Raw genomic sequence first — 14,270 nt, forward strand, 5'->3', positions numbered from 1 at the left:
TGATGTGCCATTGGGAATGCGTAGTCTCCTCGCCTGTCTCAGGTGATGGAGGAGAAGGAGAAAACAAATTATCATTCTTTTTTTAAGCTTTTTTTTTATTTTTTATGTTGCCTGTGCTTCAGTAACCATTATGGAGCCTGCAGAGTTTGGGGAAACTGAAGAAAGTTGTCAGTCGGGAGCTACAGCTGTAATCATCTTTCTCTGGCAATGTCGGTGGGTTGTTGACTTGCGTGAGTTACCATGGCAGAATGAACAAAGAGAGCGGGATGCCCGAGGAAGCCTCGGCACCATCTGCAATCCCCTTTGTTGAACAGTATTGAATAGAGTCACATTGATTATTTCATTCATTCCTTGCCTGCTAATGCCTCTGTCTTTTCATCTATGCCGAATCACAATGAGTGGCTTATTTGTCATATAACAGACATGGATCATTTATCTCACATCCCTGAACAGTTGGGAGCTGAAAGGTGCCAAAACAGGCAACCAGAAGCCAGTTAAAGCTCCAGTTAAAGACAAAGTGCAGTGGTTGATTGCAGTACACTGTAGGTTTTATACTAATCTTGTTTCTAAATGAATATTACTGCGTTATATTTTTGTTTTATTTTTATGATAGGGATGAAAACAGTCAATAAAAGCAATTGTGTTTGATGATAATGCAGTTGTTCAACAATGTGAACTTTCCACTTTCCAACAAGCTCTCAAATCTACAACTGCACATCTGAATTAGCTGCAGTGATCTCTCTTAAAATTTAAGAACTAAAAAGACAAATGTCTTCATAGATTTTTTTTTTTGTCACAATGTAGCATCCCACACCTTGTTCTTATAAATGGTTTAAAACTGATATGTAATAGTAAAACAATATAAACACTAAGAACTACTGACTGAATAAGTCATACAGAATGGACCAAAAAGTCAGTCCATTAAAATTCAAAACTAATTATACTCAGGTGAGTGGATACGTATTACTTTGATTGGTGTTAAATAAATCTTTTCACTTCCTTTGGCAAACAGGACAATAAATAATCCGTTCCCAAATGATTCCTTATCCTTTCCTGCCAGAGGTACTATCTATTCCTTGAGTATTGAAAAGGCAATTAGTTATGTGTGACCAACATTTACTTAAGTGATAAACAGTTTAACGGGTGTAGATGTAAGGTAGATATACTTTACCCACTGTCCAAGTAGTCACACATATGAAAAAATGCCAAATTATAACCTGGCAAAAAAAAGTTGAATAATGTAGTGGCACAACCAGTCATCGTTTATCCCTCAATGCAAAACAATCAGTTACCAGCCTGTTCTCTCAGAAGAGTGATGCATTGGCATGTGAAAGCTCCAAGCCCGAGAGCTTTAAGTTTTATTTCAGCCTCGGCATAGTGGAGGTTGACAGGTCTTTTTTTTAATTTTATTTTCTTGCTCCCACCCCCTTGAGAGTGGTTGTTTGGGCAAGGTGCAATGCGTTGTGGGAATGTGGAGCCCCGGCTGCACTTTGCAGATACACAAGCCGGCGCTTTCATGCCCAGACCCATCAAAATGGCCTCGTCAGGCTGCTATCTCTTAGGACTCACTGCTGCAGTACAGGGGGATTAAAGCTTTTTATGAGGCATTTTCACAGCCAAAGGTGTGTGCAATAGCAGCCTGTGTGCCATTTTCCACAACAAGGGTGGACTTAACTTCACTGGATGGTTAGAGCTGGAACTGAGCAGGATGGAATTCTGCATCCAATTTGGACAACTAATTGGACTACAAAGAGGAGAGGCTTTGGGGGGTTTTACCCAACACAAGAGCACAGCAAAAATAAAGAAAAGAAAAAAAAAAGACAATCCTCTTTTTTCCAGCACATTGTTCAAAATCCAGTTAATTACGCTGACATAGATGTGTGGTGAACTGGGCCAGATTGCACTCGGTTTTCTATGGACTGTGAGCTGAACGTTACAAAAACTGTTATTGTTCATTTTGGCTGCAGGTTCATGCAGGAGCTGCGAGTTTAATGTAAAATGGAGTTTTACCAAAGTTTTTCCAAACATCCAATACTTCTGTGTCTTCCCAGCAGAGGTGTAAACCATAAGTAGAGGATAGTTCGGATACAAATTGTAACAGCATCTCCAAATTTAGCTCCTAATCTGTGACAATTAACAATCCCTTTGGCTCACGTGTGATGAATTGCTTGCAGGAGAAGCCCATTTGTCACAGCCTTATCTTTGAAGCTGATGTTAAGAAGACTGAATTATCCATTATCAGACAGTGCTGGAAACGAGTGGGAACCAAACACAGATTACGGCAGCAGATTTGAGCTATCTCAGACTGGGGTACATTTGGATGTGGTCTACCCTGGGACAACCTTTTGGACAGACCCACCATCATCCCAAGCGAAATATTTTGCTCCAAAAAAATACCGTAGTGTCTTGTGTTTTACAAAAATAACTGATTTATAATAACTTAGGCCATGATTTTCATGCATACCAGAACATTTTAAAATGTGTGATATTGTGTTACGAAAAACTGCCGTACAGCAAAATACCGGACACACATTTTGTACATCATACATAAATGTCAGAATGGCAGATATTTACTTACTTAAACCTCCATGTTCACAACCAAACTTGCAAGAGCCACCCTAACAATAAACTGTTTAATCATCTGTCCTCTACTATTTCCACCGTTCTTTCCTTCCTTTACAAAGTTGTGTACCTGCTGTTGGGATGTGGATGCTGTCCATGGTGCTGATGCGTGCATTATCTGTGCGTGAGTTCTGCCATCCAGTGGCTGACTGTATGAAGCATAGCCTCAGGAACTAAGGAGTTTGTTCCTACCCGAGCCACAAAGCGCGTTGCACCGTCAATGCATTTTCGCTCCATTGCGGTTTTTTTTTTTGGTTTTTTTTTTTTTTTCTATCTTAGTAAGTATGTTATATTTCCTCTTTTGTCTTAGTTACATGTACGTGTGCCAGCACACAGAGTAGGGGTAAAATAGTCTAGTTCACTGTGAGGTTCAATTTCACGATTTTACGGTAGTAGTTAGGTGTTTTCTAGTTACAGCTATATTAGCTTTAGCTTGGCAAGCGAATTATTATAATTGTCTTCCTTGGTACGTTATTAAATCATGGATGTGATTACTACCGTGGAGAAAAAAATAAAAAATAACACCGTGTTTGTATGTAAATGATCCGCGGCATCTGCTTCAACAGCGGAGTATAAAATACAACATTCAAGACAGCCTGTTAGCTGTTTACGAGGATCGCTGTTGTACACGCCTGATCTTATTCAGAAATTGTAAAAGTAAATTTCTCCTGCACGTGTGTTACGGTTTGTACCTTACAGGCATTATTTATGACCTATGGCTAATCACCCCCAAAGCGGTCTTCAATTCGGCAAACATCTTTTACAATTAGCAGTGTGCCAAATTAATAAATTTTTAACTTAATAATGTATTTATTTTATCACTCACACTGCTATTTACGGTGTTATTTAGTGGTCAGCCAGGACTAATTTACATCGTGCTAAAATGTCTATATAAACACTTGAGTGTGCTACAAAGCAATACTGAATTGTGGGATTTGTTATATTAAATATCCATAGAAAATGCCATCGTGTGGACAAATCTTAATTGCAGTTTTTGCCTGAGATTACTGGCGCATGTAGTGTAACTGTAACTACATAAATGTCTTACTTTTTCTGTTTGTCTATGCGGGACAATGTAATGAAGTACATTTACTCAACTGCTGTGCTTAAGTTTTGAGTGTTTCCATTGCATGCAGCTTTATATTTCTTCTCCACTAAGTTTGTCTGAGAGCTGTAGGTACTAATTACGATCTCAATTCTTCGTACCCTTTCTGTCCTGTGAAAACCATGCATTCCCAAATTTGGTAATTTTGAATTTTAATATTTGTGATAAACTGAAGGATAAAATGTTCCTTTATGGTTTGGTAAAAATGATCTTACTTGTTAAGCTGAATAAACTATTTAAAAACAGTCTTGGACATTAAACAGTTTTTCTGTGCTCGTACAAAGCCGACTTTTACTTGTAAGGGAGTTGGTTTTTTTACGGTGTGGTATTGCCACTCCTACTTAGTCCATATTTATGTTCTTCCTACCTCTTCATCTAGCCAATGGACTGACATCAGCTCGCAGAGATGCTGCTGAAAGATCTTCCCAGGGAGGCCCTGATGCGGCCGCTGTCCAGGAATGAAGTGGTGGGCATGTTGGTGAGGTTGACCATCTTCGGTGCAGCCACATACTACAGCATCAAATGGGTGGTGGACGCGATGGACCCGACCGCCAAACAGAAAAGCCAAGCCAAGAAAAGGGTATGCGGAGAAACACAGTATGTCATAAGCATGTAAATGCCATAAGCTCAAGGTGGATGCTGCTATTGATCAAAGTTTGATGTGTCAGTTTAAGAGACAAGGCTAAGAGGTACTACAGGAACTACTGCAGCTGCATTTTCCACACTATTATCGTCTTGTGTCTTCAGCTGAGTTGTGTGTTTTATTTCTCCAGGCAGAACAGCTGATGAAGAGGATTGGTGTCGAAGGGGTCAAACTAACAGAGTATGAGATGAACATTGCATCTCACCTAGTTGATCCACAAACTATGAAGGTAAAAGTTGTTACAGTTGTTGCATTTTTAAAAAAAAATGTATGATAACTATTTTCCAGACAAGAACTCAAATGGAGATTTTTTAAATGTTTGTTGTGTTGCTCTACCTTCCTGCAGGTGTCCTGGAGAGATATAGCAGGTCTGGATGAGGTTATCAATGAGCTACAGGACACAGTCATCCTGCCCTTTCAGAAGAGACACCTTTTAGCCAGATCCAAACTCTTTCAGCCTCCTAAAGGTACCGCAGCATGTAATCTTAATCTAATGAAGAACTATAACGGTCAATTTTTACACACTTTCTGAGGTACAAGATAACATTACAGGACCAAATAACATCAACATTCACTTAGTCAATGAGAGATTAAAAAAATCTGGCAATATTTGATCTTCAATGCTTCTAGGAAGTATTGGGACAATGTTTTTTTTTTTTTTTTTTTTTTTTTTGTCTGGCACACAAAACTTTTTTCCACTCAATGTTAGGGAACAGAAGGTTTTTTTTTTTATTGTTTATATGTATTTTTTCATGTACTTCTAACACAACATTTTATAGAAATTACAGGGTGGGATCTGTAACAAAATTAGACACTACAAAAGGAAAAGGGAAACTCCTATACTAGTGTATGTCTTGTTTTCTCACAATAAATATTACATAATTTGTATTCAATAGACTGATGCTAATGTAATCTGCACATACTCGGTTTCTTACATGATGGTCAGCCAGGCCGGCACGAAGGCCATATTAATTTCTTGCTTATTTCAGGAGGTTTAGTTTTTATGGAAATACTTGTTTGGTTGGATTGAGACCAGAGGATTGACTTGGCCCGAAACGATCAATGTTCCTCTGTGCGCTCAACATCATTAACTCACCATGAATGTGAAGACCATCAAAGTGCTTACAACAGTCAGCCTTTCAGTCTCATGGTCAAAAATGTCTATAATAATGAGAACAAAACCACTGCACTTTTTTAATGTTACTGTTAATTTGAGCGCATTAAAAACTAAAAAAGTTTTAATATTAAAGACTGACGAGCTACAGATTTTAGAAGTTGCTGTAAATTTTCTCAGTTTATCTTTCGGCCATTCTCTTCATCATTATAGTTGGAAAACCATCCAGCACATTATGCCTCCATCTACAACAACGTGCCAAAAAGCATCTGATGAGATTTACATACTTGGCAGTGTGACAGCAGAGGATCACTTAGAGGAATACTTTAACCTTGTGTGGAAAGTTTTAACTGCTTGGCACGCAGCTTTATACAGAGCTTCATCGTGAGTCAACCTCCAAAATTAGCTGCTTTGGGAATCCAGTTCCATTTCCTGACTTCAGGCTTTGTTTGTATCGTGCAGCTTTTTAAAAGTAAATGGCCTCTGGGAATAGATTGGTGAAACTGAGCCAAATCTTCCATTGGTACTTGTGGAAGAAAAGACCAAGTTTGGAAAAAGAAATCTCACCACAGTTGCCAGTAATGATCAATATGAGTCACAGTCAAATTATAATTATAAAGTCTAGAACTAGAAAATCATAAAGAGTTGTAATCTTTTTGTCCCTACAGGTGTTTTATTGTTTGGTCCTCCAGGATGTGGGAAGACCATGATCGCCAAGGCAACAGCTAAAGCCTCGGGATGCAAGTTTATCAACCTTCAGGCCTCCACGCTGACAGACATGTGGTACGGAGAATCGCAGAAGCTGACTGCTGCAGTCTTCTCATTAGCTGTAAAAATTCAGCCCTGTATCGTCTTCATTGATGAGATCGGTGAGTTTCACCAACAGGACGCATGCCAACAGTGATGTCTTGTTAAATGTTAGCTGATAGATGTGATTTCTCTTGATCTTTAGTCTTTCAAGGAGAGATTATCGTAAAAATGTGACACAGATTTTGCTTTGATGTTTTGGCAGCTTTCATGCCGGGGGAAAAAAAATTCTTCTGAATTTCATTCATGTTGTTTTCAAAAAGCATCTGAAATGGCATCAATGGAAGACATTCCTGACAAGTAGTGAGTGATGCTTCTTGGCACCTTTTTCCAGACTGCCACCCATGAATCTGTTAAGTTTAATCATTCTGTCCCCTCAATCATGTCAATTCAGGTCAGGAAATGTTGAAAGTTGATCAGAGTGAGCATCTCCTCAAAGACAACATAGCTGCCTGCGTTGCTTATATTATGACAAATTGGTATTGTTAAAATTATGCAAAATCTTACCTGTTCCTGTTTGCAGTTTACCCATCAGATTCTTATCACAGGATTACTTTGATGGTGGAGAATATTAAATGTGATGATTCTCAGACAAGTTCAGAAATATAGGGATAATCTTTCTTTCTATTATTACAAGATGGATTTACTCATCTTTATTTCTGGTGGACATTGCTGGTATAAGTCCTTGTAAGTGTATGTTACACTGAATCTCAAAATATGTGTATCATGTCTGTGTGTTTACATTTTTGGTATAACTAGGGCTTGCTTTTTGCTTTGACACTATCTAGTATCTAAAATAGATTTCTCATGTGGTACAATATACAATTATTTCAAAGTAGTTTTTGGCCACATATCTGTCTGAGTTGTATGCGCTGCATCAACTGGAGGCTTCTATGTGCACAGCTGGCGAGCCAGCAGCTATGAATTGCATGGGAGGCAATTTGAGAACAGGGGTAAGAAATAGTTTCAATATGAGGTGTTTAAAGGACATCTGTTAATTGTAGCTACAGAGAACAACATGAGCTTTACTCTCCCCCCCTCTAAACTGTGTTAATAGCCAAGATTTGTACGGTACCCAGCACTACTTATAATTCCCAGGCGTGCCATTTTTTTGTGGTAATTAGGATGAAAGGGGCCCTCATTGGGTCCCCTGTTGCAGTCTTAACTGCTGACCATGTTGGAGAGCTGGCCAAATGATCTCGGAGGAGTTTGGTGTTAACACCGTCTTCATGCTTAGTTTGCGCTCCTTGTCTCTTGTGTGTTAGAGTCATTTCTGAGGAATCGCTCCAGCCTGGACCATGAGGCCACAGCCATGATGAAAGCCCAGTTCATGAGCCTGTGGGACGGCCTGGACACCTCCTCAACCACCCAGGTAAACACAACCAGGGCTCCTCTTCATACTGTTATGCACCGACCAGATTAAACACATTTGTAATGCAGCCAGTGGTTATTTTTAGAATAATGCATTCACATTGTGATTCTTATAACTGTAGGTGATGATTATGGGAGCTACGAACAGGCCACAGGACATGGATCCAGCCATTCTGCGCAGGATGCCTGCCACTTTTCATGTCGGCCTGCCAGTAAGTCGTGTACACACGCACCATCAGTGTGGAGTCAGTCTGAATAATTACTCAGAATACATTCAGTATACAAAAGATCAGAGCCATATTTACTTTCTTTTACATCTTTTGGCTCGTTTACCTTTTGTAACAGGTAGAAGGCAATTTTAAAGACTAAATTTGAATGAAAAGTAGCAGAATAAACTTCCATCTGCAGGCTCCAATGTACCGCAACACTTCTGTATTTAGTGATATATAATGTGTCCAGGCAGTTTAAATGGAATTCAGACTGGATCTGCTGATGATAAACTGTAATATGGTGATTAGTTGCTAATTGGTTTTGTACTTTGTCTTTCTTCAGCTCAATGCTCATAAAATGGAAATCCTTGTTTTTGGGCCCAACATAATACTAAACAAATATTGCCATCTACTGGTTCGCTTTCAGAACGTATGTTACAAGAATCCTTGGCATCCTGATTGATAGCAGTTTATGTTTTGAGCAACAGATCACAAAGCTTGTACAATTCATGTTTTTAATCTCCTCTCAGCTTGATTATTGTGACATTCTCTTCACCAATCGTAATCAATAAACTTTGAAACGACCATACAGAACTCAGCTGCCAGGCTTTTAACCAAAGCCAGAGAAGCTACGATCATAACACAGCTGTTTGTGCATCGTTACACCGATCCCTGCTTGTTTCAGGATTGATTTTAAAATCTTATTGATTATTCTGAAAGCTCTTTATGGTCCAGTCCAGATTGTATTCTCAGTCTTTTAATCCCTTTGAGCTGTTTGAGATCCTTGGGCAAGTGTCTTCAGAGTCCTGGCCTTCATTTAGGTCTCTTCTAAAAATGTACTTTTATTGCGAAAAAACATATCCAGGTATTATTTGAGATGCCTGTTCATCAAAGTGGTTTTTAATCTTATGTTCATTATTTAATTTGTATTTCTGTCCTTCATGCATTTTATTATTCATCTTGTTGTTTTATGTAATGTTCTGCCTGTGAGGCGCTTTGTAACTTTGTTTTAAAAAGTGCTTTTTAAATATAGTTTATAATTATGACTGTTACTTTCTTTTTGAATTCAAAGGCTACACAATAATATGCCTTATATAATAAGAACCTTTGTCTGTTTGTGTTTGCAGAACACAAGGCAAAGACAAGACATCCTGAGGCTGATTTTAGTCGGAGAAAACGTAAGATGCCATTTCTTTTCAACTGTGGAAGAAATTATCCTGTTCGACTGCTCACTTTTGTCATTCCCAGAGACCCATTTCTCACCTGTCTATTCACTGTCACATCATATTAAAATAACCAATGAGCAGCTGGCACTTGATTGCAGCAACAGACACAGGCGCAAAGACTGGTGACAGCCTAATTCTATATAATTGCCTCAAATGGCTTGTCCTGCTTTTTCTGTTCAGCTGAGCAACGCCATTAATCTGAAGGAGATTGCCGAGAAGACAGACGGCTACTCCGGCAGTGACCTCCGGGAGCTGTGCCGCGACGCCGCCATGTACCGAGTCCGAGACTACGTCCGCAAGGAGCAGATGAGGCAGATCGCTCAGCAGCTGCAGGACTGCCAGGAGGAGGAAAAGTATGACTCACGTTCAGACACCCACAACTTTTCATAACCCCTGTGTCCATGGAGCCTGTTGTTCTTTAACAGCAGCACCTGCCCTCAACAGTTTGTGATTAGACCAGTGTGGGTTTTTGAAAGCTGATAGCAATATTATCTTAAATGATGGTTAACACGGCTTTACATTTGACTGTGTATTCCCATTAATTAACCGTTCCTTTCAGTTTTCTTTTCAGACATTCAACCTTCAGATGTTAACCAGCCAGATGTTAAAAGTAAAAGTGATTATAATAAAACATAAAAGCAATCATGGTGCTATTAGTTGAAAAATATCTGCTAGAATACAGTATAAAAAGCTTATAGAAAAGGCTTATAAAAAATATCTGATCTGCGTGACCCATTCTTCAGCTGTTGCTAAGCGACTATTGAAACCCCTCATGTAGCAAAGGCATTATAACGGAAAGAAAAAATGATTTCAACTTTTCAGAACTCTGAGCGAAAAACACTTAATTATAAAACCAAGCAGCTGCATTGGGTTTCAAATGAGTAGAAGCAAATGCTGAAGGCTCTCTACAGAGTTCTCTGTAATCAATGCATTGAGTTGATCCAGTGTTTTTTTGTTGTTGTTTTTTTTAAATGCCCCTCGAGAAATTTGTTTACCCCGACAGCAGGAATACCAAAATATACACAAGAAAATGCAGCATACATGGAGCAAATAGGAATGTGCATCAAATTTCTTGTGACTAACTATCTTCAGGATTATGAAGTCACACATATTTAAATGTTATGTGCATATATTATGGGAGTATTTCCAGAGGGAATAAGGCGTGTCCCAAACAAGTATGCAGTGTGTTTACACCAGAAAAGTGAGGGGGAAAAAAACTACTTGTGTAGTAAGAAAAGCCTTGATGCTACCGGAGTGCAGTGCAGGAGATGAAGACGATGCTCAAAGCAGAGAATTGAGGCGAAACAGATCCAGGAAAACTTCAGGAAACAAAACATAAATGTTAGTTTTTAGAAAAGTATTTGTGCCATCGTCAGTGGCCTTCTAAAGTCACAGTTTGATTTATGTGCGACCAAAAGTGTTTTTTATCATCTCCTGTGAGTATAAAACATACCTCATCTTATAAACTACAACATACCATAAAGTGTACAGTTAGTGTGCAGTGCGGCACCGGGGCCTCTGTGTTTGACCTCCGACCTCTTTTTTGTCCTTGTTCTCCAGAGCTGTGGATGAGGAGCGTTTGCGTCCCGTCACCCAGCTGGACCTCCTCTTCGGCCTGGACAAGATGAAGGAATCGAAGCAGGCCACAGCCTTCATGTTACCCAGCGTATCGGAGGTTCCTCTGGACTGAACGCCATCTGTGCGCCGCCGAATGGAAACGTTTTCGTCTCGCCTTCGTCCACGGTGTGTTCCAACTCGCCGAGCAGAGAGCCCGCTAACGTGTCAGAGGTGCGGTTGGAAAAGGCAGCAGACAGCCATACTGTTCTTAAACTATGTTTACCCGGCCAGGGGTTCTTCTGAGCATGCTCATTTTCAGCACAGCGCCACTAGATGTGTACAGTTGCGATTTATATTTCAAAAGATCTCCCGTGTCCTCGGAGAAGAGTCGGTTTCTAACTCAAGGGCACTGTAACACTGTTTAGAAGAGTACAAAGAAATGATCGCAAACATTTTAAATCTTCACGAACCCTACCAGGTTTGCATGCCACCTCTGACTCGCACGTGATCAAGACCTGAGGGCATTTATGAATATCGAGTCATTTGAAATCTTCTCTCCAGACCGATGTAATCCCTCCCTCTGCTGATTGATTTCCAAATCCACTTTCACTCCCAATTTATGTGTTTTTTTGGTTGAAAACCAAACATTGACATCACTTAATAGTGAGATTTTCCCCTCACTGTGCTAGAAAGTCACGCACACTATAAAGGTTGTTGTAAAATAGAAAATTACTCACTAGCAGCACTTTTCCAAGTGATAAAAGTGTCTGGCAAAGGTTAGCTATTTCAGTTTGAGGAATATATATATATATATATATATATATATATATATATATCCAATGAAAGAATCAAACATTGTGTATGTTGCTGTAGACCTGCAGTTATGATACTCATCATGTAGAGTTGCTGCTCCCAAGGAGCTTTAATTCAGAATATTTCTTTTAAAATGACATGAACATGTAACAGTTAAATATTTGTTTTCCAGTTATGAAATCAGCACTTCCGTTTATGCCATCAGATAACAGTACATATATGACTAAGTGGGAGAGCAGAGCAAAGTGTGGCACCATTGACATGCAACTAATAACGGCAAAGAGCTCAGATAAGCACCTGTTGTCTTGATGGAATATTATCGCACATCAAGGCAGGATTGTGGCAATTTCAGGCATAAGATTAATCACAATATGAGTTTGCATTGAGTCTAAAGGTTCAACAGCAATAAAAACCTGTTCAGGTCTTTCTCAGAGGTATTTAAACATCCAAATGCAGATATCAAAACACTCAGTTGTCAAATGGAAAGATGGTCACCACTTGAACCCTTTAAAAGTAGCTTCAGCAATAGTGATGAGTCAGGGACAGCAATACAACACGCGTTACATCCTGTTATCTCAATATTCATTATCCAGCTACTAAATGGCTGTAATAATATATTTACTGTATCTGTTGCATCACTGCTCAATCCACTCGCTGCCAGCAGGTGTATCATGAGCGTATGCAGTCTGTAACAAAGGGAAGCAAAATGTCGAGGCCGAGACTTTGAAAGCAGCTAAAGATGATAAATTGTCTTCAGAGCATTTTCTGCTGCTTTGTAACACATCCATCCAAAAAACACAATAGCTGATATTTTCTCATATTCAACTCTTACCAGTGTTTTTAGCCAATTCGTTTTTAATGCCGTATTTATTGGGCCATTATCGTGATCAGTGAGTCCTTACTGTTTCACTTTGAACGTTTTTATAAGGAACTTTTAATGTTCTGTTTTGTGCATCAGTCACAGACTGACGGCTGTCGCTGTAACTCATATCAGGGCTTTTTTCATCACTTGCTTTTATTTTCGCTTTAGTGGGAGCGAGGCTTTCAATCGGCTGTCAGTCAGAAGTTGCTGTGATCATGCTTTCCTGCCTCCCCGCTGTATAAAAAGCAACATTACTTGCCATGTGGACACAGCATGTGTTCATGGATCTGTGTGTGGCTCTCACACAGCCCTTTCTCTCCCACTCCGTCTGAGCAAGCCCGGGCCACAACTGTCACTCAGCCACGACCACATGGTGCCGCTGTAGCTTCGCTGTTAGGTTACTGTTGCTACAGACTGCTTTTATTTAGAGCGCTTGTAATGCATTACGGTGAAGACAATGAAATAGAGAAGCCTGCATACTCGGTTGCTTCTCCATTATTGGTTTATCCAGTGATATTTAGACATCTGTTGCTCTTCATTAGATCACCTCAGGTGACAGTTAAAGGTCAAAATGTTGCCATGTAAACCAGTAATTGTGTTTTTGCTGCTTGGAGAGGGGTGACACCTGTGTAAAAGCTTTCCCTCAATCCAATATTGTTCATCCGTCATGTGACAAAGACTCATTCTATCAAAACAGTGTCCCATGTTACTGTCTATTACGATGTCAATGTGTTTGTGCTAAATATGAAATATTAAACCTGTACCGTAAATGTGTATTTATTAAATGATACTGGATATTTATGATTTTTTTTTTTAGCTAGCAGAATGTCATGAGTTATTTCTGCATGGATTTCAGCCTGTTTGTCTTTGTCCCTGTCCCTGACTGTGTTAAATATAATAAACCTCATAATTCCCAAAAGCTTAAATCCAGCCTGTGAAGATTTCAAGTGATAGATAATATTCCTAATTTACTAATTATTTAAATTAATCCAATTAATTTTGTCACATGTACCCCAATGTTAATTTTACCAGTAACTTTCTTAGCCAGTGAGCGATGTTGATTTTTATTTTATTTTTTAAGATGCCAAAAGGCACAGCTGGGAAAGTGAGCTCCTTCATTGGAAGTCTAAATCACCGTAAACTGTTTGTAAATTCTGCGGCTGCTTCAGTCAGATCCTGTACCCTTTAGGCACGCATTAATAAGCCATTGTTGGTCATAATCAAGCTTCCTCCTCTTTCCATTCTGCTGTATGCTCCAGCTCCACTGCTGCTCTCTAACAAAAGCCTTGCATCTCTAATAAAACCACTTTTCAGGACTCGCTGACAGCCAAGCCATTTTTTTTTTTTTTTAAATCACAGTCTTGACTTTTTAATGGATGTTTGGCCAAGTTCTCTCAGGTCATGGAATCTGAATTACCCACTCATAAGGAAGAGGGGCTATGCAAAATCATGTTAAATGATTAAATAAACTCACAGGATTTGCAAGCTTTACATATTGCAGCAACTATTTGATAATGGTAATGGCTCCTCGTCTGGTTTCAGCCACTTCCAGCCACAATCCAAGCTCAGATGACACTGCATACCTGGTCTCTGCTGCATTGCTTACTTTCAGATGAGACCACCTCCTGGTCTGACTGTAGTGACCCCATTCAACATGTCATTTACCTCAGCGCTTTATAAAAGCACTGACGTATGTCAACAACTGCCTTGCCATTGCCACATTTATACATATATTCATGATCTCTCAGTGGATAAAATCCTGATCATTACCCCTAATCCTGACCCCCTTTGTAGTACCAATTTAAAGCAAAATTTCTTTTGTCTCATAACGATTACAAAATATCCACCTCTAGATTCAAAGGAACCAAAACAAAGACACAGACAAGCAGAAACTCCCCATGCGTGTCGCACAGCTTTTATTCTACAGATATTAGAGGGTAC

At 39.4% G+C, this 14,270-nt stretch overlaps 1 protein-coding gene across 1 annotated transcript; it reads left to right on the top strand.

Moving 5' to 3' along the window:
• Positions 1–4,106: 4,106 nt before the first annotated feature.
• atad1a (ATPase family AAA domain containing 1a) lies at positions 4,107–11,458 on the top strand. The gene is made up of 9 exons (XM_069706614.1): positions 4,107–4,307; positions 4,501–4,599; positions 4,717–4,837; positions 6,153–6,353; positions 7,557–7,663; positions 7,785–7,874; positions 8,999–9,049; positions 9,278–9,450; positions 10,658–11,458. The coding sequence occupies exons 1-9, from the start codon at positions 4,134–4,136 to the stop codon at positions 10,785–10,787; spliced, it is 1,146 nt and encodes a 381-aa protein (XP_069562715.1). The 5' UTR covers positions 4,107–4,133; the 3' UTR covers positions 10,788–11,458.
• Positions 11,459–14,270: the final 2,812 nt, after the last annotated feature.

This window comes from Brachyistius frenatus, unplaced genomic scaffold (genome assembly GCF_029030835.1).
Source record: "Brachyistius frenatus isolate BFR_SWC_R1_liver_20210118 unplaced genomic scaffold, ASM2903083v1 Contig_64, whole genome shotgun sequence".
Lineage (NCBI taxonomy): Eukaryota > Metazoa > Chordata > Actinopteri > Embiotocidae > Brachyistius > Brachyistius frenatus.

Coding starts and splice junctions, on each gene's coding strand:
- atad1a (XM_069706614.1), top strand. CDS start 4,134: ATGCTGCTGAAAGATCTTCCCAGGGAGGCCCTGATGCGGCCGCTGTCC. Junction 6,354..7,556: donor CGTCTTCATTGATGAGATCG/GTGAGTTTCACC, acceptor CTTGTGTGTTAG/AGTCATTTCTGAGGAATCGC. Junction 7,875..8,998: donor CTTTTCATGTCGGCCTGCCA/GTAAGTCGTGTA, acceptor TTGTGTTTGCAG/AACACAAGGCAAAGACAAGA.